Source organism: Nuphar pumila, chromosome 4 (assembly GCF_984573655.1).
Source record: "Nuphar pumila chromosome 4, dmNupPumi1.hap1.1, whole genome shotgun sequence".
Lineage (NCBI taxonomy): Eukaryota > Viridiplantae > Streptophyta > Magnoliopsida > Nymphaeales > Nymphaeaceae > Nuphar > Nuphar pumila.
Genome location: NC_143252.1, coordinates 135,679,378 through 135,698,870, shown reverse-complemented (window position 1 = coordinate 135,698,870; position 19,493 = coordinate 135,679,378). Strand labels below are relative to the sequence as shown.

The 19,493-nt window shown below is 40.6% G+C and overlaps 2 protein-coding genes and 1 pseudogene across 5 annotated transcripts; 1 reads left to right on the top strand and 2 right to left on the bottom strand.

Annotated features, from left to right (window-relative positions):
- The first annotated feature begins 537 nt into the window (after nt 1-537).
- Nucleotides 538-981, top strand: LOC149841185 (uncharacterized). The gene has a single exon (XM_090005209.1). The coding sequence runs from the start codon at nt 538-540 to the stop codon at nt 979-981; it is 444 nt and encodes a 147-aa protein (XP_089861335.1).
- A 4,083-nt stretch (nt 982-5,064) lies between these two features.
- Nucleotides 5,065-10,052, bottom strand: LOC149841184 (patatin-like protein 2; annotated as a pseudogene). The gene is made up of 7 exons (XR_016431644.1): nt 9,942-10,052; nt 8,511-8,696; nt 8,230-8,394; nt 7,672-7,836; nt 6,444-6,746; nt 5,535-5,710; nt 5,065-5,227 (listed from the first exon to the last, which is right to left on the bottom strand). The product of XR_016431644.1 is annotated as a patatin-like protein 2 (transcript).
- A 4,892-nt stretch (nt 10,053-14,944) lies between these two features.
- LOC149841183 (patatin-like protein 2) lies at nt 14,945-18,318 on the bottom strand. 3 transcript variants are annotated; one of them, XM_090004694.1, is made up of 7 exons: nt 18,081-18,318; nt 17,441-17,622; nt 16,876-17,062; nt 16,554-16,718; nt 15,788-16,090; nt 15,246-15,424; nt 14,945-15,168 (listed from the first exon to the last, which is right to left on the bottom strand). In XM_090004694.1, exons 1-7 carry the CDS (start codon nt 18,216-18,218, stop codon nt 15,102-15,104), a joined length of 1,221 nt encoding a protein of 406 aa, XP_089860820.1. In that variant the 5' UTR covers nt 18,219-18,318; the 3' UTR covers nt 14,945-15,101. The 3 variants fall into 3 exon arrangements, with proteins under 3 accessions (XP_089860820.1, XP_089860821.1, XP_089860822.1); XM_090004695.1 differs by having other exon boundaries at nt 16,876-17,050; nt 18,081-18,239; XM_090004696.1 differs by lacking the exon at nt 14,945-15,168 and having other exon boundaries at nt 15,242-15,424; nt 18,081-18,239.
- Between the last annotated feature and the right edge of the window lie 1,175 nt (nt 18,319-19,493).

The following is a 19,493-nucleotide window of genomic DNA, read 5'->3' as shown; positions in this document are numbered from 1 at the left end:
ATCATAGTTGGAAGCTTCATGTGCTCAATCTGACCCTAAAAATATATATGCAGTATGGCTCATTATCAGGAAATGTACTTTGGATGGAATTATTGCTCCAACTTGAAAACCTGATTTTTTTCAATTATGAAATTTTGGTCATTGTGACCCTTCGTTTTTTAGGCTCCAAAAACCCTGCTCCATACAGAACATGCGTTTATACTCTGAATACATGATATGCATCAGGGGGTGGCAATCGGGTCGGGTTGGCGGGTCGACACTATGGGTTGGTGGGTCGGCATACCTCAACATGAACATGACCCGTTTATTAAATGGGTCGGCTGTGGCAAACACGAACCCGACACATTTATCAAACGGGTAACCCAACACAACATGGTTAACCCGTTTAATAAACGGGTCGGGTCGGGTAAACGGGTTGATGGGCTGTCGGGTCGGTTTCTGGTAAGCGGGTAAACGGGTTGGCGGGTGGGTCAGGGTCGGGTAAACGGGTTGGCGGATCGGGTCGGGTCGGGTTCGGGTAAATGGGTAAACGGGTCGATGAGCCACTACTGGGCAGTGCTCCAGTCTCTGCCATCCATCTTCGTCGAGAAAGCCGACCGGCTCCACCAGATCGTCACCATCGTCTCTGAGGCCGCGAAGCAGTCGCTAAAGAAGAAGGGGCTCAACTTCCCACTCAAATGGAAGCTCGAGTACATGCGCGCCAAATGGCTCTCCCCCTACGAGCGAATGAAGCCGAGCCAGGGCGAAGAGGAGAAGAAGGCCGCCACCACCATCGTCGTGAAACCCTCCAACCTCTCTACCACCAGATTTTTCGACGAGTTCGAGTTGCGCTTTAGCGACAATCTCGGCCAGGGAAAGGACGCCACCGGTGCTGGTGGTCAGATGAGGATGGTGGTGACGGAGTGGACACCGCCGATGATCAAGCCGAAGAGTGCCCACAAGGAAGGCAAGATCGTTGCCAGATTAGCCTCTGTTCTCTGAGAGAAACCCTAAATCTCCAATTAAGTATTCAAAAGAAAAAAAGACCCAAAGGTAAATGGGTTGGCAGGTCAGGTTCGGGTAATCAGGTTGACCCACCCGCCTAACCCGTTTATTAAAGGGGATCAGACCGGTTGGCGGGTTGGCATACCCCTAACACAAACCTGACCCGTTTAATAAATGGTTTAGGTGAGTGGACCCGTTTATGACACAAACCCGTTTAAGCTGAACCCGAACCCGCCTAAGAAGCGGGTTGGCGGGTCGTGTCAGAAATTGCCACCCCTGTCATATAAAGAGTAATTACATATTGGCATGTTATGTAGGCAAAATTTATATTTAACCCCTTCATTTTTTTAAGAGGAATACCTACCTTTTCCTAAATTGCTCCGACAACCCGTGTCACTTTTGCCCTCCAAATTTACTTATCTAACTGCAACCCCAAAGATGAAGAACTTCAAACATGGCATGTAAATATTAAAACAAAAGACAGGTTAAAAGTGCCATTTTAAAGAATTAATCAGAGCTAACTGGCTTTTAAAGTAATTCAGTCTGTCATCTGAGCAATTTGTTGGCAACAATTGTGAATCGGCCCCAAATTGATTCTATAAGAGGGCACTCGGCCAACTCATAGAATCGGAGCCGATTCGACCCTGATTCACCTCGGATCAGGTTGAATCGGCCTTTATTTTAACATTTTAATTTTTAATGATTTTTCAATTAAAAAGGTAAAAGTTTCTAATTCAGCTCATTCGGTTCAAGTCTAGTCAGCTGATTCGCTGAATCAGGTCTGAAACTGATATTGACAACATTGGTTGAAAAGTTAGGCATTTATCTTTTAAGTAATTAAAAAGTGAGGTAGTTAAACATAAATTTGCCATAAGTAAGCCAGGTGCTCTAGCTACATGTAAATTATTCTTGATGAATACATAATTAACAACAGAATTCGGATCAGGTGCAATCACATTGCCCAAAATTAATTAGTGTGCCACTCACGCTAAGTACCCACCATCAAATACGGTTTGTGAAACATGGGGCCCAACAACAGAAGGTAGGCGCTCAGGAATAGCAGCACGTTGATTTTGTGCAATGTGATGGCACCTCATGACTTATGTTCAGTCGCACCTTGCACACCAAGCATGTAGGGATGGCAATGGACCGGGGCTGGGGCAGGGGACAAGGTCTCCACCCCCGCCCTGTTTCATGTCCTCCATCCCCAGTCCAAACGGGGGCGGGGTCCCAATTCCCCTCGGTTTAATGTCATCCTTTAGAAGGATTGGGGATGGGATGGGGCGGGGCAAGGCAGGGATCGAGACGGGGATGGGGCGAGGCGGGGGAAAGCATAAGTCCATCCACGCTTCCATTCCCTCACGGGGATGGATTTTAACCTTCATCCGTGCCTCCATCCCCGTTTCATGCCCTTCATCCCCAGTCCAAACAGGGTGAGGCGGGGCGGGGCTCCGCTTTCCCCCGGTCGACTGCCATCCCTACAAGCATGCGGTTGTTCACCAAGATGAAGGGCAGCCAGAAATACATCAAACAAAGGGCACTTGGACAAATATGAGCCATCCATTTTGCAACCTTTGACTTCAACTAGATGATGGACACTGTAAAGTTTTGTGGAACCCATCTAGAGGGAGACATCATTTGTGGGTTTTGGGGTGCCATTGATCTTGGCGATGAACGACATCCAAGGCACCTTTGAGTTGGACACTTTTCTGTCCAAGATCCAAACCTTAATTAGGATCTGATCATCTCTTTTTTAAGGTTCAGGTGTTCTTATCTCAACATATGATGGTCTTGACTAACTCATATTTTTGTTACTCTTATGTCTCTCGTGAACTAACTTCCATACATTCACCTTCCATTTGCTTGGCTTACTTTCATACGAGAGAGAGAGAGAGAGGGTGCTCGTGCTGACCTTATCTGATCTGCTCATCGATACTACCAAAATGACTTTTCTTACTTTCTTTCTTTTTTTATAAAAGAAAACAATTTTTTTTTTGTTTTTTTGAAAGGCGGTTAGGCAGACTCCTTCTAGTTATACAAGCACACCTTTCAACGTCCCAACACAAGGTGACGTTCACCAGCTGCTCCTGCCAGAGAGAAGCGGAGCCCCAAGAAAACAATAATTAATTCTACCTATTCTTTATAATAAAATTCTTCCAGTTCTGTTACAGAGAATAATAACACTCAAACGCCATACACTACAAAGGGAAGCAAAAAAAGGCACATGCTTGCTTGCTTGCTTGCTTGCTTGCTGGCGGTTTCTTATCCCCTCATGGCACATGTTACTTTCTTATCCTTCCTGATGGCTATACCCCAAACAAGGAATTGTGAGGAAATAGTATTCAAGAAGCAATATCTAAATCTTTTTTTTATTGTCTAGTTGGGGTTCCAGTAGAAGATCCTTTTAAGGATGCCACGGTGGTCCAGAGTTGCAGTTTGTTATTTTTTTCTGAAACAAGCTTTTGAACTTTTTGTAATTACATAAAACCACCTGGTCTTTTTCACGGTGGTCTAGAGTCGCAGTCTTATTGTTTATGCCCATAATTACGACTGCAACTCTGTTCTCTGAAAATTTTATGGAACAGAGTTGCAGTCTGTTGTTTTTCCTAAAACAAGCCTTTGAACTTTTTGTAATTACATAAAAGCACCTGGTCTTTTCTTTTTAACTCGAAATTGACTCTCTGAAAATTTGTAGTTAGGTGCTTATGTAGATAGGAAACATGAGTCATCTAAGATTGGGTCATTTGTAATGGATATTAGATCCAAGTAATTTATCATATCTCATCAATTATGATAGTGTAGGATTAAGATCTGCTTTCCTAGTAATTAGGTGCTTATGTAGATAGGAAACATGAGTCATCTAAGATTGTGATATCTTATCTATATGTGCAAGCTATTAGACACAAGAGTTGAGTTGGACTTCAGAATTTATTATTTTTATTTTATTCAATTATTTACTGTTTCAAGTTACTTTTGTGCAATTTTTGTTACATAAACTCGTAGCTGGTTAGATTTTCTCATAAAATCGGGCAACGGATTTACATCATGGACTTAAAACTTCAACACACTCTTCTGGATGGAAGTGCAACGCCTCAGCTTAAATAATTTCCTGATGTTTGGATATTTGGGGGTTTGCGTAGACTTTGATTCATTTCTAAGACGCTTCTTTTGCTTGTTTGCAGTCTTTGTTATTGCATTCTAAACCGAAATCAACAGCAGGAACACCAGCATATATTGCACCAGAGGTACTTTCTCGAAAGGAATATGATGGAAAGGTATTTGTTTTTCATAGAAATATATATCTTCTGTGGTTTTTATCCCCAAGTTGTTTGTTCCACTGGATATATTCTTGTTATTGCTTTAACTCATATTCCCCAAAAAGCTGATCTTGCTCTGCCTTACTGATAAAAAAAAGACTGTTGTAGCTACAGGGAAACTGAATTCAGCGCTCTATTTGAGATAAAACAGAGACTTAAAGAAGTTACCAAATACATTGATCGAAGGGGAGGAAAAAACTTTGGCGATGAGGATAAGAATCATCCTCAGCAGAGCGTTGAAGAGATAATGAAGATTATAAAAGAAGCTCCATCTACTGTAACCAATCCTATGTCTACCTTTTTTCATGTGCTTAATGGGATGATTGCTCGTCCCCAAGGCAGTGTAGTGCCCAAGTTACTATCCTTTCTTTAAATAAAATTTTTATTTTCATTAAAAAAAGTCCAAGTCCAAATCCAATCCTTGATACCAAAATCCACTTAAGTTGGATCCAAGCCGATCTGATAGTTCAACGTCTTTTGAATTGAACCTGCTGTCCAATCAGACGGAAACCTGCATGAACCTTTGTTCAAATTACTATTTTACTGTTACTCTCCTGTTTCTTTTTCGCAGCTCTGGAGAAAGAATAACCATCACCAGCTGCAGTGGCCTTAATGATAAGTAAAAGAGCCAACCAATGTCCTAAAGTGGCTAAAGTTGAAGGTGTTTTCAGGATGATTGTGGCTTTGCATCAAATACGTTATGGACCAATCTTGAAAAAGCTCGGATTTTTATTTGTACATAAAATATTACACCAAGCTTTCAAAGAAACTAAACGAAGGAAATGAAATATATATGGTCAATAAAAAATTAATATTACACAATGGCATACACAAAGGAATAATAGTACAAAATAAATCTTCAAACATGCGTCCTGGGGGATCTCAGTTGCCGAAGCTTCCTTTCTTCGGACAATAATTTTGCTAACCTTCAAATTTCAACAATTAAAAGAGTAAGATATTGTTTTCATTTAAAAAAAAAAAAGCAAGACATTGTTTAATGAATAGTATAAAATTTCGAGGTACGTAGGATCAGGTGCAACCACATCGCACAAATGTAATGTGCTGCTGCACCTGATCACCCTCCATCTTCTATTGTACAACCTGTCAGAGTGGGGCTCAACAGCAGATGGATGGTGATCAGGTGCAGCTGCACATTGCATTTGTGCAACTTGATTGCACCTGATACCAAGACTAAAATATCCATACTATAGGACAATCGCCGAACCATCTTACCTGATAAGTGCATCTTTGTTGGTGCCCTCGTTCTGTGCTGGTTCGTAGGCACCTGTCTCCAAGTTCACTCGTGAAACGGGGTTTTCCAAGAGAGCCTCACCAGCCTTCACCAAGTTGTCTAGGTTTTTCTTGGTTGATATGTCGACTGAAGATGTATCCCCACTTAAAGTGTCATCCTATATATATTTATAAACAAGTATATTCTCAAAGTTAAAGGTGATCGATAAAATGAACATCACAGTCTACTTCTCAAGACCCTTATGCCCGCGCACACACACATACACAAGTGCGAAGATTGGTCCATGGATTGCCTAGGCGTAGTCAATAATTTGTACAAGTGTTTTTGTTCCATCATCTGCATATTCAGATGTACAATGGCAAGAAACCATATTCAGAATTTTTTTTCTATTTTTAGTTTAAAATATTTCTTACGTTTGATTGTTGGATGCTGGTCTAGAGTACGTTTGACACCTGATGAAACTTGAAGTTACATGTATATAGACTCCAGAATCTAGTAGTCCTTACACGCATTGTTACAAATCCTTTCCTTGGGAAAAATCATTCGATATCTTAAAATTACTGATCTATCTAAGAAAATCTTTGACATTTATGAAAATAGATAAAACATACAAATATCCATAAAGACAACAATAAAGATATAAAAATCACAAAAGTTTTGCAGAAAAATATTATCACCTTAATATCTCATTAAAATGCAATATTTCAAAGTAGGTGATATTTTAAAAATATCATGTTCTTTCATCAACATATCAGCTTTTGAAAATGTCATGATAAAAATGATATTTTCCAAGTATCGATGACACCTGCAACGTAGCTTCCATTTCTTATGCTATATATTTAAAATTCCATGTTCGGCAACGTTCTTTTTCATGAGAATATTTAGCATACCTGGATTCGCAAATAATTTTCTTGAGATTGAAGTGCTTGGAAGACAACAGAGAGATGGAAATCGACCATGTCCCCGCTTGATTGAGTGAAGGCATCGATCAAGGGGCTGCTCCCACCATTCAACAGCCAGCCCATAACACCCCATTTTGCAGCTGATGTAGCACTGTATTTTTCTTCTGCCTTGGCTGATCCTGTTCCAAGGGAGATGACCAAAAACTTTCCGTAGTCTTTAGGTTTAACCGGGAAGAAAGCAGCAGTTTCTTGGAAGATCTCTCGAGACACTTCACTGATCGCCACCAAAGTCTATGAAAAAATAAATAATAATTAGTTAACTGTGCTGCATGCATGACATACTAATAAAAAACAACTTTAAGCACTTTCAAAAAAAAAAACTTTAAGCCCTTTACGTTAAAGTGAGCTGCATTTAACTTATTGAAGATTACCTAAGAACCAGTGGTAACATGTAGTTACTTTTTATGGTAAAAACTTCGCTTTCACTTTTGGAACCAAAATTTTGGTGGTATGTTTTAGGGTTTTTTGTAAATTGGTCCCTGCAGCCATATATTCTATTTGTAGAATCAGCCCCTGCCTTTTAATCAACCCTTGCAAATCAGTCCTTAAGGTTAACAGCTGTTAGCTTTCTTATCGTAAGTGTTGAAGGGTAGACAGTAACTGTTAAAGGGCGGACAAAATAATGGTTTTGCCCTTGAAAGAGGACCAAAATTTGTAAAATATGAATGAGATAGGGACTAATTTGTAAAAAGTTAATACCCTAAACAACTATTTGATGAAGAGCATTTTAGTTATCAGTTATTTAACCATCGATGGTCAAACTAAACCAATTTGTAATAACAGTGAGGCCTGGTTTTCTTTTGAAATTATAACTCGAAGAAATGGCTGTGTTGGCTCATGTCGTGCCGGCAACTTAAAACTCCGAGGCCAAGACCCCTACCCCCGGGGGCCTATGCTATGCACTGGCTTGCACAGAGAGGTGACGGCCATGAGAATCGAACCTTGACTGCCTGTCTAGCAGCCAAGGCCCTACCCCATTATGCCAACCCCCTTGGGTGGGTGAGGCCTATTTTGCAAATTGGCTATAAGATGGGGATAATTTGCAAAAACCTGTAGTTTTTAAAATGTATTTGACTTTTTTCTGTTTCCCCTAAAATGAAAGATGTAATCTATTCTCAAAGTAATCACATATTTTCAATAATAATGCAAAACTTACGGGATTATTAGCAGCAACACCTCCGTCAATAAGGTTGAAGCTTCTAAGCATCACTCCCTTTTCATCTATGGTTTCCAAATGGTGAGCGGGAAGGTACGTGGGGGCAGCAGATGTACTGATGCATATGTCAGACAGGAGTGCATCTATCTCAGGGTCCTTTTTCAGCTGAGGAAAATAGCAAAAGAATCACCAATTCAATCCTTCAATGCGGCCTTAAAGGGGTTTGCCATATAGTGTGATGCAGCCTAGGCTGCTAGTCAGGCGGTCTAAGTTCAAATCACAAAGGGGTCACCGCTTGCGCAAGCCTAAGCCTGGGGCCAAGGGGTAAGCCCAAGGACAGTGACCGCAGGTACAGCAGGCAGAGCCAGTGCTGCTAGTTTTTTTCTCCTTGGGTCGGTTTCTCCGTGTAAATATAAAAAAAAAAAAAACCAGTCAATGCCATTTAACATATGATCATCTTATGCTGCATCTAGTAATTTTTTTATGCTGAATCTTATAGACTTATACTCTAGCGATTCATCATATAAAGATTGTGTTCATGGTGATAATGTTGGTCACCTGATAAGAGGAGAAGATGGTGGGTTGAAGGAGTTTGATGTCGAAGGTTGGGATGACCACATTTGTTAGAGTTTGGTGCAATTTGGTATCACCAAGCTTGTTTCTGACGAGCTGGTGAAGATATTTTCCATCATATTTTGGTCCAGTCATTGCACCTATCAACTTCTTGACCTTGCTTAAGAGGCCGCTGCATTCCCTCACCAACCAAACAAACAAAATTACACTTCCCATTACAAACTGGGGTGAAGCATATCAATGTTAAGTATTATTTGATATATTACTTACCTAGATTGAGGGAAGATCATAGGGATGTTTTCAAGATAGAATGGGACGATATCTTTAGCTGCATAGAGAGGTCGGTTGTCTGCACCAGGTGCAGTAAGCATGGCGGTTACCAGACCACCAGTGCTTGTTCCCGCCACGACATCGAAGTAATCGGCGATCCTCACGTCCTTCCCATCCAGTTCCTATATATATTCATAGGAAAATGAACAATTATTTTTTGGAAAGAAAAGAAAATGCACGATTACTAATAACTCTATATTTTCTTTAAAAAAAAAAAGAATAGATTTTTTATTCAGATTAACTAAGATCAGAAAATCCTTTTGGCTAGACAACTTCAGACCCGGGGTAAGAAGTGGATGTTTGCTTGGAGATGCTGGCTACTTGTAGGTTGGCGAGCATGCTGTCTGGAAAGGTGAAATAGGATATTCAGGGGAGAAAGGTATCCCAGGAGACGGTTCTTGCGAAAATACGCGGTGAATTCAGGGAACGAGTAAAGCTCAAATGGCCAAATTTGGACACTAGGTGGCTGGGTTCAGCTAGGCCGGGAAATTCTTAATATCTTATCTTCTTGTTCTATGCCCTCTTATGCTTTGTTTTCACAGGAGTCATATCTCAACGCTTCCTGCCATGATCTAATCCTTCCTATCTCTTTTATAATAATAAATTTTCTTGTCTCTCAAAAAAACTAGACTAGAAAATGCAAAATGAATATGGATAAAAATAGTTGCATGCAAATCTCATTACTGGGAAAATATCAGTAGGAAAACACCTATTATAAAGAGCGTGTTTTTCTTAAAAAACCTCAGAAAGATATTGGCATACATAAAATACAAAAAACATACAAGTTTATCTATATATATATATATATATATATATATATATATATATATATATATATAGAGAGAGAGAGAGAGAGAGAGAGAAGGGTGTATCACCGAACACCCTTCTCTGTCAATTCAAATCAGACGTGTCTGCCGCGCGCTCTGATCTCATGCACGATCACGACACACTAAAAATGAGAGAAAAGGGTTGCTAAATATCCTCAAGGCTTTAGCCGCAGTAACTGACGGACGCTAAAGCGCCTTTGTTCGAGGGTAGCGTTGTTTGATGGTTTATATATATACTAGGCGTTTTTCGATCGTATCATAGGAAAAGTGCAATGTTTGCAAAATAGGCAATATTTGAAAAAAATGCTGTTTTAATTTTTGTATAACATTACCATAAGAGAATTGCAATATTTAAAAAAAATCAAAGATAATTGTGACTATGTTGATAAATACACGAGGAAGGCAATGAGCATATACGCAATCAGCTGAGAGAGAGAGAGAGAGAGAGAGCATATTTATACTACTATGAATAAGCCCATACAGGTATATAATGAAGTAAGCCACGTGGTGGAAAAGAAAGAGGATATATATTTATATTACTTGAAGTTGTGATTCAAGGAAGCTTAGGATGGTCCCTGGAATGATCCCCCTGACTCCACCTCCATCTATGCTTAGAATGGTGACCAAATTACCATTACTTGTTGGCTCCATGTCTATCTCTGCTCAAAAGGAAAGAGAGAGAGAGAGAGAGAGAGAGATGGTGTGGATTTAAAGCCTCAAACAACAGAGTATGCAGGAACTTGTAACGAGTAAGGGGAATAAGTTTCGTAATAAAACTGTGTAGCTAGCTAGGCTTTGCGTGGGAAGTGGTGTGTTATAAAGAAGCATCTACATTATAGTATTTATAGAGCTGGAAGATGGGAGGACCCTTTCTCCCTTGACCACGGAAATTAAAGGAGAGCGTTTGGGTGACTCGGTGAAACACTGAAACTTGCGTAGTTGGGTCATCATCATGAGGACATGTTCAATTCAAAGCATGGGTCTTGGCAGGTGCGGTTTCTTCAGTCACGCGTTGGGCTCCGTCAAGTTCCCACCCTTATTCCACTCCCCTTATGGACGAATGCTCTGCTTTGCAATCTTCTTATCCGTGATTGCACTCCCCAATTCTCATGATTTCTTACCCACCAAAAAGGTTTAATATGACTTTAACTTTTGTGGTCACATTAATGCTTCTAAATCTGCAAGGATGTCCATTAGCTTTCGCCGACCTGTTCAAAGGCCTTGAATTCCCTCTAGAAAGAACGGTTAATTGTCCTTTCCCCCAAATAAGAAGTTGGGAGTCATTGCGTCCAAGAATCACTCTTTTGCTGGAGTGCAGATTGAGTGATCCAGGTGTTTGGGCACAACGCCTAGGGCGTAGCGTAGGGGATGTTAATGGGTCGGGTTTGATTCGGATCTTACTCGTATTAAACCCTATAGGGTCAGAGTTTGGTGATAAACAAGGAGGTCCGATTAGAATTTGGGTGAGACTCAAAGGGTCGGACTAATATATGGAGTTGGGTATGGTTTGTGAAACTTCATACCCGACTAGGGACCGACCTGAGCTCGAATTAAGATATGTAAGTTTTTAATATAAAAAATATTATTTTATCTGTTATAGTCCCGGTCTGGTTCATGTAATGGCTATAGGATCCGAGTATGGTTTTCCTTATGGTAGGTCCAATTGGACCCAGGTCTGGACCCGATATTAGCATCTCAAATCTGGTTTGAGTTTGGCCCCACCTGAGTCTGAACCAAACTCAACCCTTTGGCACCCTTACTTTGGGGTGGCTATTGGGCAGGCCGGCCCTGTCCCATTAGCTTCCGATAAGGGTCTGACAGGCCCGATCCGTATCTTTGCACTAGCTCGGTCCGACTTAGTTATATATACTTGAGCTCGGGATGAAACATTTGGGCCCGACCCAGTTAACAGGCTGGAGCTGTTGGGCCCTGTGTAAATTTCACACTGGCCCGACCTGGTTTGAATCAGACCTGGGCTGCATTTTGCAGCCTGAATCCAACCCGTTACAGGCCAGCTACCTCGCAACCCCTCAAGCATCGAGTTCGATGGCCACCGTTAGTAGTGCCCGCCTCCCTCCATGCAAAATTTGAGAAATTTATTCAACGTTACAACTTGTATTGCCTAGCGAGATTTATCTAACCTTCACAAGTTTGAAATGCAGCACAATAAGCAGTAAATTTTTTGATGATAACAATATTAAAAATTATGATGTAAGTTTTATGAAAACTCTTTTTAAAACAATATTTTTAATGAAAATCCAGTGAAAGCCAGACACCAAAAATATAAAAACCGGCTCACACGAGTGGTGGAGTCTGGGTCGATCTCAGGGAACGAGAAATACTCGTATTCAAACACACAACTATGCTACTCTTTATTGCCAAAATAAAGAAAAAAAATTAAATAAATAAATGAATAACTAAAGAGTATTGCTCTACGCAGAGTGCTTAAATGACTAAAAGAATAGAACGGCCTTATTACAACCCCCAATGAATTGAATTAAATAAAATAAAATCCATACAAGTGTTCAATGTTAGCAATATCTAGACCCAACCAGAATATGAATCAAAAGACCTGACCCATTTAGAACCAACCCGCTTTTACCTGAATCTGGTAATTCATATGGGTCCACAATTCATAAACACCCAAACCTGCTCCTATCTTTGAATCAAATTGGGTCGCCTCAGTCTAATCATTAGAGCCAATTAGAAAACAAGTCTACGTAAGATCCAAACCATTTGGACTGACCCGATTTGTACTTGAGTCCGTTAACACATATGGGTCTTCAAATGTACACATATTCATACCTAAATCCGAACTCAAATCAAATGGGTTGGGTTCGGTTCCAATTTTTAAACACAATTAAGAAACGGGTTTGGCAAGATATGTACCAAACCTTACCTAGTTACACCTCTGGTGCAGTGTGTCTGGCTGTGGGATGCATGTCTGAGTGTCAAGGTTCATTAATGGCATAAAAGCAAGCTATGACAAATGAATTTTTTTATAGACAAGGAAGAGACTGTCATTTTTCTGTTATAAGAAGTACAATTGGTTGTCTCATAATTACCATGAAGTGAAATGGATATGGGAGCATGCATGAAGCGAAACGGGAGAAGCGAGGATTAAAAGTAGTATGAAGCGGGAAGCAGGAGTAGTTTTAGAAGAGATTGTGGAAGCGTGTGAAGAAAACAAGTGGAGAGCGAGAGAAGCGAAAAAAAAATAGATAATAACATAAAAAATTGCTCCCAGTAGTATTGAGGAAGATCCCCTTGTCACTAGTAACTGGCTCAAATTGATATCTTTTTATTTTAATGATCAAATTTCCCAACGAAGCAGGTAATCTCAGGATGGCTCAAGTGATTGTGGTCGTCGGTATTTCGTGGCCATAATCCTTCATTAATGAGATTTTATTAAGAATCATTAAGGGTTGTGGCTTTACACTTAAAACGGTGCTTTATATTTAATGGTGCATGTTTTAACAGCGCCCCTTGAAGTCTATTTAAGGGCATTTAATTGGGTGTTGGATCATGGCGTTTGATTTTTCAGTTTTTGCACATTTCTTTATATACAGATTATAATAATTATACTTTATAAATGCAGAATATAGAATATAAGTTATTATTACTTGTAACATGATTAGGGATGGCAGTGGACCGGGGGAAAGCGGGGCTCCGCCCCGCCTCGCCCCGTTTGGACCGGGGATGAAGGGTATGAAACGGGGATGGAGGCGGGGAAGAAGGTTAAAATCCATCCCCGTCCGGGGGTGGAGGCGGGGATGGACGTGCACTTTTCCACGCCCCGCCCCGTCTACGCCACGATCCCCGCCTCATCCCCACCCCAAGTACCCCGCCCCGACCACTTTTCCCTGCAATATCCCTGCCCCGCCCCGCCTCATCCCCGCCCCAATTACCCTGCCCCGACCACTTTTCCCTGCAATATCCCTGCCCCGCCCCGCCTCATCCCCGTTTGAACCGGGGATGGAGGACATGAAACGGGGATGAAGGCGGGGATGGAGGATAAAATTCATTCCCCGCCGGGGATGGAGGCGGGGGTGGAGGATAAAATCTTGAGGCAGGGCGGGGGTGGAGATCTTGTCCCCCGCCCCGCCCCGCCCCACTGCCATCCCTAAACATGATATGTGTAAACCAAGGTATTACAGGCATATCTCTTGACCCTACACATAAAAGATGTGAGAAGTCTATGGTAGTCACTATGTCTGTTGATTATAATCTTAAAAGGTTGCTAAAACCTGCAGCACCATTTTTTTTTAAAGAAAAAATATTTCATAGATTTAGTCGAATCAAAAGAATTTACGTTAGAGAGTGACGAGAAGTCACTACATAGTCATTTGGAGGACTGAAGGTCTTGTATAAATGACACATTCAAGTTCGCCCCATTTGAATCTACATCCAAGAAGTTCATGAAGAGCAGCCTTTGCGATGAAAATGTGGTGGTGGCAGCCCTCCATACGCACTCAGTAGTTACGTTGCAGCCAAATGAGGCACCATAGGATAAGCACGAAGCATCACCATGCAAAGATAAATTTCTGGCCCGGAGATTAGAGATGCAAAACTATTAGGAGCTGTAACATGCCACACCAGCTTGAAGCACTCTCTAGTGAATTAGCATTCTCAAAATAAATGAGTTGAGTTGTTGATTCATCTTCCCTTTGGCAAAGAATGCACATGGTTGAAATATATACTCGGTATTTGTGCACTTGGTAGGAGAGCAACCGGTCGTGAAGATTCAACCAGGCATGCAATGATGGATTTGCGGATGCGAAAAGTGAAATCCCACGAAGCCTTGTAAGGCAGCCAATGCACAGTTTGATGTTCAAGCATCCGATAGCATGAGGCAATGGTAAAATCGTCACTGTGAGAGCGTTTCCAACACAAGGGATCCAATGAGACATTAGGCCTTAATGTAGACAATCTCCTCATAAGGCACGTCCACTCTTCAAAAAGGATGGGAGAAGGGTTCCTCCTCAAGTGGATTTTTCAACCATGTTGTTGGTCCCAAAAAAAGAAAAATGGTTTCTCTTTACCCAGAGAGGCCCAATAAAGAGCGGGGTAAAGGTCTTCCAAACACCCATCATCATGATGCTAAGCATCTTTCCAAAATCTGGTTTTGGTACCATCCAAAATTGACTCATCAACCAGATTAGGAACAAACTTCACCAACTTTTTCCAAATACCCGATCCTCCAACCCACTTTGAACTACCATTTCATTCCCATGGCCAACCATGAAGTCCATAACATCCACCCACGGTTGGTCAATGGTTAAGATTAACCATAACCGTTTTATAAGTATGAGGGATGTTCACGCTATCATAAAAATAGTGACATTTGGAATGTGCTTGATTGATTTGTTTGTCGTAGTAATTGACAAAATGAGTTCTCAGCGCCAATAAACACATGAATATATATGACCGCAGTGGTAATCAAAGTTTCCAGTTGTAGATCACGAGGATGAGGAACAGTGCTTTCATTGAAAAAATAAATAAAAATTTACATTAGTGGGCACAAAAAAAATGAAAAAAAAAAATGATGCAATAAGGTTTAATCGTTTTATTCAAATGATATGAAATGATAAAGTAAGGCTTTTGAAGGAACTGAAGAAATGGAACTAAATATGGCCATTAATAAACAATTGGACTACCCAATGTCACACACAAGGAATAATAATACTTCAGCATAAATCTTCAATGCAGCGTCCTGGGGGATCTCATCAGCCGAAGCTTCCTTTCTTGGGATAATAATTTTGCAAACCTTGAAAATTTAACAATTAAAAGAGTAAGATACTGTGAAAATATGCACACCACAGAACAATTGCAAAGTCATCCTACCTGATAAGTGCATCCTTGTTGGTGCCTTCGTTTTGTGCTGCGGGTTCATAGCGACCAGTCTCCAAGTTCACACGTGAAACGGGTTTCTCCAATAGAGCCTCACCAGCCTTCACCAAGTTGTCTAGGTTTTCCTTGGTTGATATGTCAACCGAAGATGTATCCCCCCTTAAATTGTCATCCTATATATATATGTATACACATATAATTAAAGATTTTTCCAAAAAAGGAATTCCAACATACATTACTTCAAGAAATCCTTAATAAGCTACACAGACACTCGCACACATTTGAATTGGTTCACGGATAGCCTAAGAAGACTCCATAATTTGTATGGCTAAGTTATTTTTTGGTTCGACAACCTTCATTTTGTTTATACTTAGTATGACTAAACCGCACCGGCACGAAGACCTGGTCGATGCAAGCTCAGCCTGTCATACCTACAGTAGTCATCATAAACCATCGGCATAAAACTCCAAGGCTAGGACCTAGGACCACTGTCCCAGGGCGACAAGGTTCATTTTCATCAGAGTTGTTTAGCATACCTGAATTCTTAAGTACTTTTCTTCTGATTTAAGTGCTTGGAAGGTCACAGAGATATGGAAATCTGCCATGTCCCCACTTGATTGACTGAAAGTGTCGATCAAAGGGCTGCTCCCACCGTTCACCAGCCAGCCCATAACACCCCATTTTGCAGCTGATTTAGCATCATATTTTTCTTCATCCTTGGCTGACCCTGTTCCAAGGGAGATGACCAAAAACCTTCCGTAGTCTGCAGGTTTAACCGGGAAGAAATCTGGATTTCGTTGGATGATCTGTCGAGACACTTCACTAACCGCCACCAAAGTCTACACAAACAAACGTAAGTAATAATTAATTAACGTGTGCTGACGCATAAGAAACTTCCTTGCACAACTTTAAACCTTTTCCAAATATGTAGTCATGTTTTATGGTAAACAATTCACTTACATTTTTCAAACTAAAACTATAATGGTATTATTTCAAAACTGTGGTTGACTTTTTTTTCGTTCTCCTCTATATGAGAACTAAAAATATGAAAGCTAGAAATATGGCAACTGTTGAGAGAACTAGGCATTTCCAACATTTTTTTCGCAGATCCAACCTTGAATATGGCTTTGCAATGGTGAATTTTTGGATTCTTGAATATTTATGAAAATTCTAATTTGTTGGTTTTCAAGCCTTAAAAATTCTTGTTTAATGCATTGTACCATTCAATAATATCCATTTTACCTTCAGAAGTAATTACATATTTATTTTCAATAACAAATGGACGCCCGGTTCAAGACTTACGGGATTATTAGCAGCAACACCTCCATCGACAAGGTTGAAGCTTCTGAGTGTCTCTCCCTTTTCATCTTTGGTTTCAAAATAATGGGCGGGAAGATACGTGGGGGCAGCAGACGTGCTGATGCATATGTCTGACAGGAATGCATCTTTGGCGGGGTCCCTTTTCAGCTGAGCAAATATAGCAAGAGAAACACCAATTCAATCCTCCAACAATTTTTTTGTTGTTATGATCTTACAGTCTAGCCTGTCTTTTTTTTTCTACTGAATCTTATACTCTACTGATTAATTATATAATGATTATGACCATGGTGATAAGGATGGTAACCTGATATGAAGAGAAGATGGTGGGCTGAAGGAATTTGATGTTGAAGGTTGGGATGACCACATTTGTTAGAGTTTGGTGCAATTTGGTGTCGCCGAGCTTACTTCTGACGAGCTGGTGAAGATATTTGCCATCATATTTTGGTCCAGTCATTGAACCTATCAGCTTCCTGGCGTGGCTGAATGGGCCGCTGCATTCCCCCACCAACCAAACAAATAAAATTTAATTACACCATCCATTACCAACGCCGTTATAAATAGCATGAATATTCGTTTTTTAGTTCATCACTCGAAAGAAACGGCATCTGGGCAGCAGACCTGGTCTCACTGACTCAGTCTGCCATACCTACAGTCGTCGGTCCGGAGGCATAAAACTTCGAGGTTAGGACCCTGGCTCCCAAGGGCTATGCTAGACGACGGCTTGCGCAAGGGAGTGACGCCCATGGGAATCGAACCTAGACTGCTCGTCTGACAGCCTAGGCCCCACCCCAGTATGCCAATCCCCCTCGGGGCAAATAGTATGAATAATACACTACTGCTATGTGAAGTATTGTTTGGTGTGCACTTACCTAATCTGAGGGAAGATCTTGGGGCAGTTCTCTAGATAGAACGGGACAATATCTTTAGCTGCATAGAGGGGTCGATTATCTGCCCCAGGTGCAGTAAGCATCGAGGTCACTAGACCACCAGTGCTGGTTCCTGTTACGACGTCGAAATAATCAGCGATCCTCGCTTCATTCCCATCCAGTTCCTACTCATAAGAAAGTACTGGATTAAGTACACATATATAATTCTTCCTAAGAAAGAGAAACACTTCATTTATCAGATCAATTAGAAGCAAAACATGCAAACTCCATTCTAATAGCATGCACAAGGAAGGAAAAAAACTTAAATTTTTTTTTGAAAGGCAAGCTGGGGTTAGGCAGACCCCTACCAATTATACCATTGGATTTTGAACCTGCAACGTGCCAACACAAGGTGACGTGCACTAGCTAGTTGCTCATACCAGACAAGCGGAGACCCCGTTGGTAAGGAAAAAAACTTATTAATAAGCAGTAGGGAAACAGAATAAGCATGTTTGTATTGTATATACTTGATTTCTTTCAAAAAAATATATATATATATATACTTGATTGCTAATAAGTCCATACTGATGATCTATGAGATAAACCAAGTGGTGATCTAGGAAACGGGGAATATATTATTTACTTGAAGTTGTGATTCAAGGAAGCTTAGGATGACCCCTGGAATGATCCCCCTGACTCCACCTCCATCTATGCTTAGAATGGTAATCAAATTACCATAAGTTGGTGGCTGGATTTGCGGCACTTCTGATGTTGCTTCCATGACTCCCTATAGAGAGAGAGAGAGAGAATTGTCCCTTGCTGTCCAGGCCAGGGAGCAAGTTTCTGAGATTTGTATAAAAACTATGGCAGGCTTTATGTGTGGGAGCTGTAAGAAGCAATATTATAGTATTTATAGGCTATTTGGTGGGTCAATCGATACTTATTCAAACATAATTTTCAATTCAAGCATGGGCGTCTTGGTCCAAGTTCGCACCTACTTGTAGCTAAGTGCAGATCTCAACTTAGCAGTTATGAAATTCTACGACTCATAAGTTCTAAACGACAAAAAGTTTAATTAACTTCTTTTTTGTGGTTGTAAAGGAATCTCACCAATCCAATAAAAGTCATTGTCTATAATATCTTGGATCCTGATCTATTGTGTTCTCCATTCGGGGCTGCCTAAACCCAGCTTGCCAATCAAAAAAAAAAGAACGAATGTTCCCATGAACTTTCCAAGATGTGTTCAAGGCCGTACAGTGTGAGGGTGTAACTGGGTCAGATCGAACCTAATTAATGCATACTGATTGTGAGAAATCTAAATATAATCATCATTAATCAAATAGGTTTCTTTTATGATATTTTTTTTTAACTTTAAAAAGTTAAAAATCCAAGCAGAATTTACTTTCATTAAAGCAAACCTGCCTATTTATACTCTACCCATTTTTTACCTGATTCTGTTAACCCATACAAGTGTTCAATCTTAGCAATATCTAGACCCAACCAGAATATGAATCAAAAGACCTGACCCATTTAGAACCAGCCCGCTTTTACCTGAATCTGGTAATTCATATGGGTCCACAATTCAGCAACACCCAAACCTGCTCCTATCTTTGAATCAAATTGGGTCGCCTCAGTCTAATCATTAGAGCCAATTAGAAAACAAGTCTACGTAAGATCCAAACCATTTGGACTGACCCGATTTGTACTTGAGTCCGTTAACACATATGGGTCTTCAAATGTACACATATTCATACCTAAATCCGAACTCAAATCAAATGGGTTGGGTTCGGTTCCAATTTTTAGACACAATCAAGAAACGGGTTTGGCAAGATCTGTACCAAACCTTACCTAGTTACACCCCTGGTGCAGTGTGTCTGGCTGTGGGATGCATGTCTGAGTGTCGAGGTTCATTAATGGCATAAAAGAAAGCTATGACAAATGAATTTTTTTATAGACAAGGAAGAGACTGCCAATTTTCTGTTATAAGAAGTACAATTGGTTGTCTCATAATTACCATGAAGTGAAATGGATATGGGAGCATGCATGAAGCGAAAGG

Bases quoted from the DNA above. Each gene is read 5' to 3' on its own strand.
- LOC149841185 (XM_090005209.1), top strand. From the start codon at position 538: ATGAGCCACTACTGGGCAGTGCTCCAGTCTCTGCCATCCATCTTCGTC.
- LOC149841183 (XM_090004694.1), bottom strand. From the start codon at position 18,218: ATGGAAGCAACATCAGAAGTGCCGCAAATCCAGCCACCAACTTATGGT. The intron at 17,063-17,440 runs GTAAGTGCACAC...GGGGGAATGCAG, and splicing joins AAGATCTTCCCTCAGATTAG to CGGCCCATTCAGCCACGCCA. The intron at 15,169-15,245 runs GTAGGATGACTT...TAAATTTTCAAG, and splicing joins AACAAGGATGCACTTATCAG to GTTTGCAAAATTATTATCCC.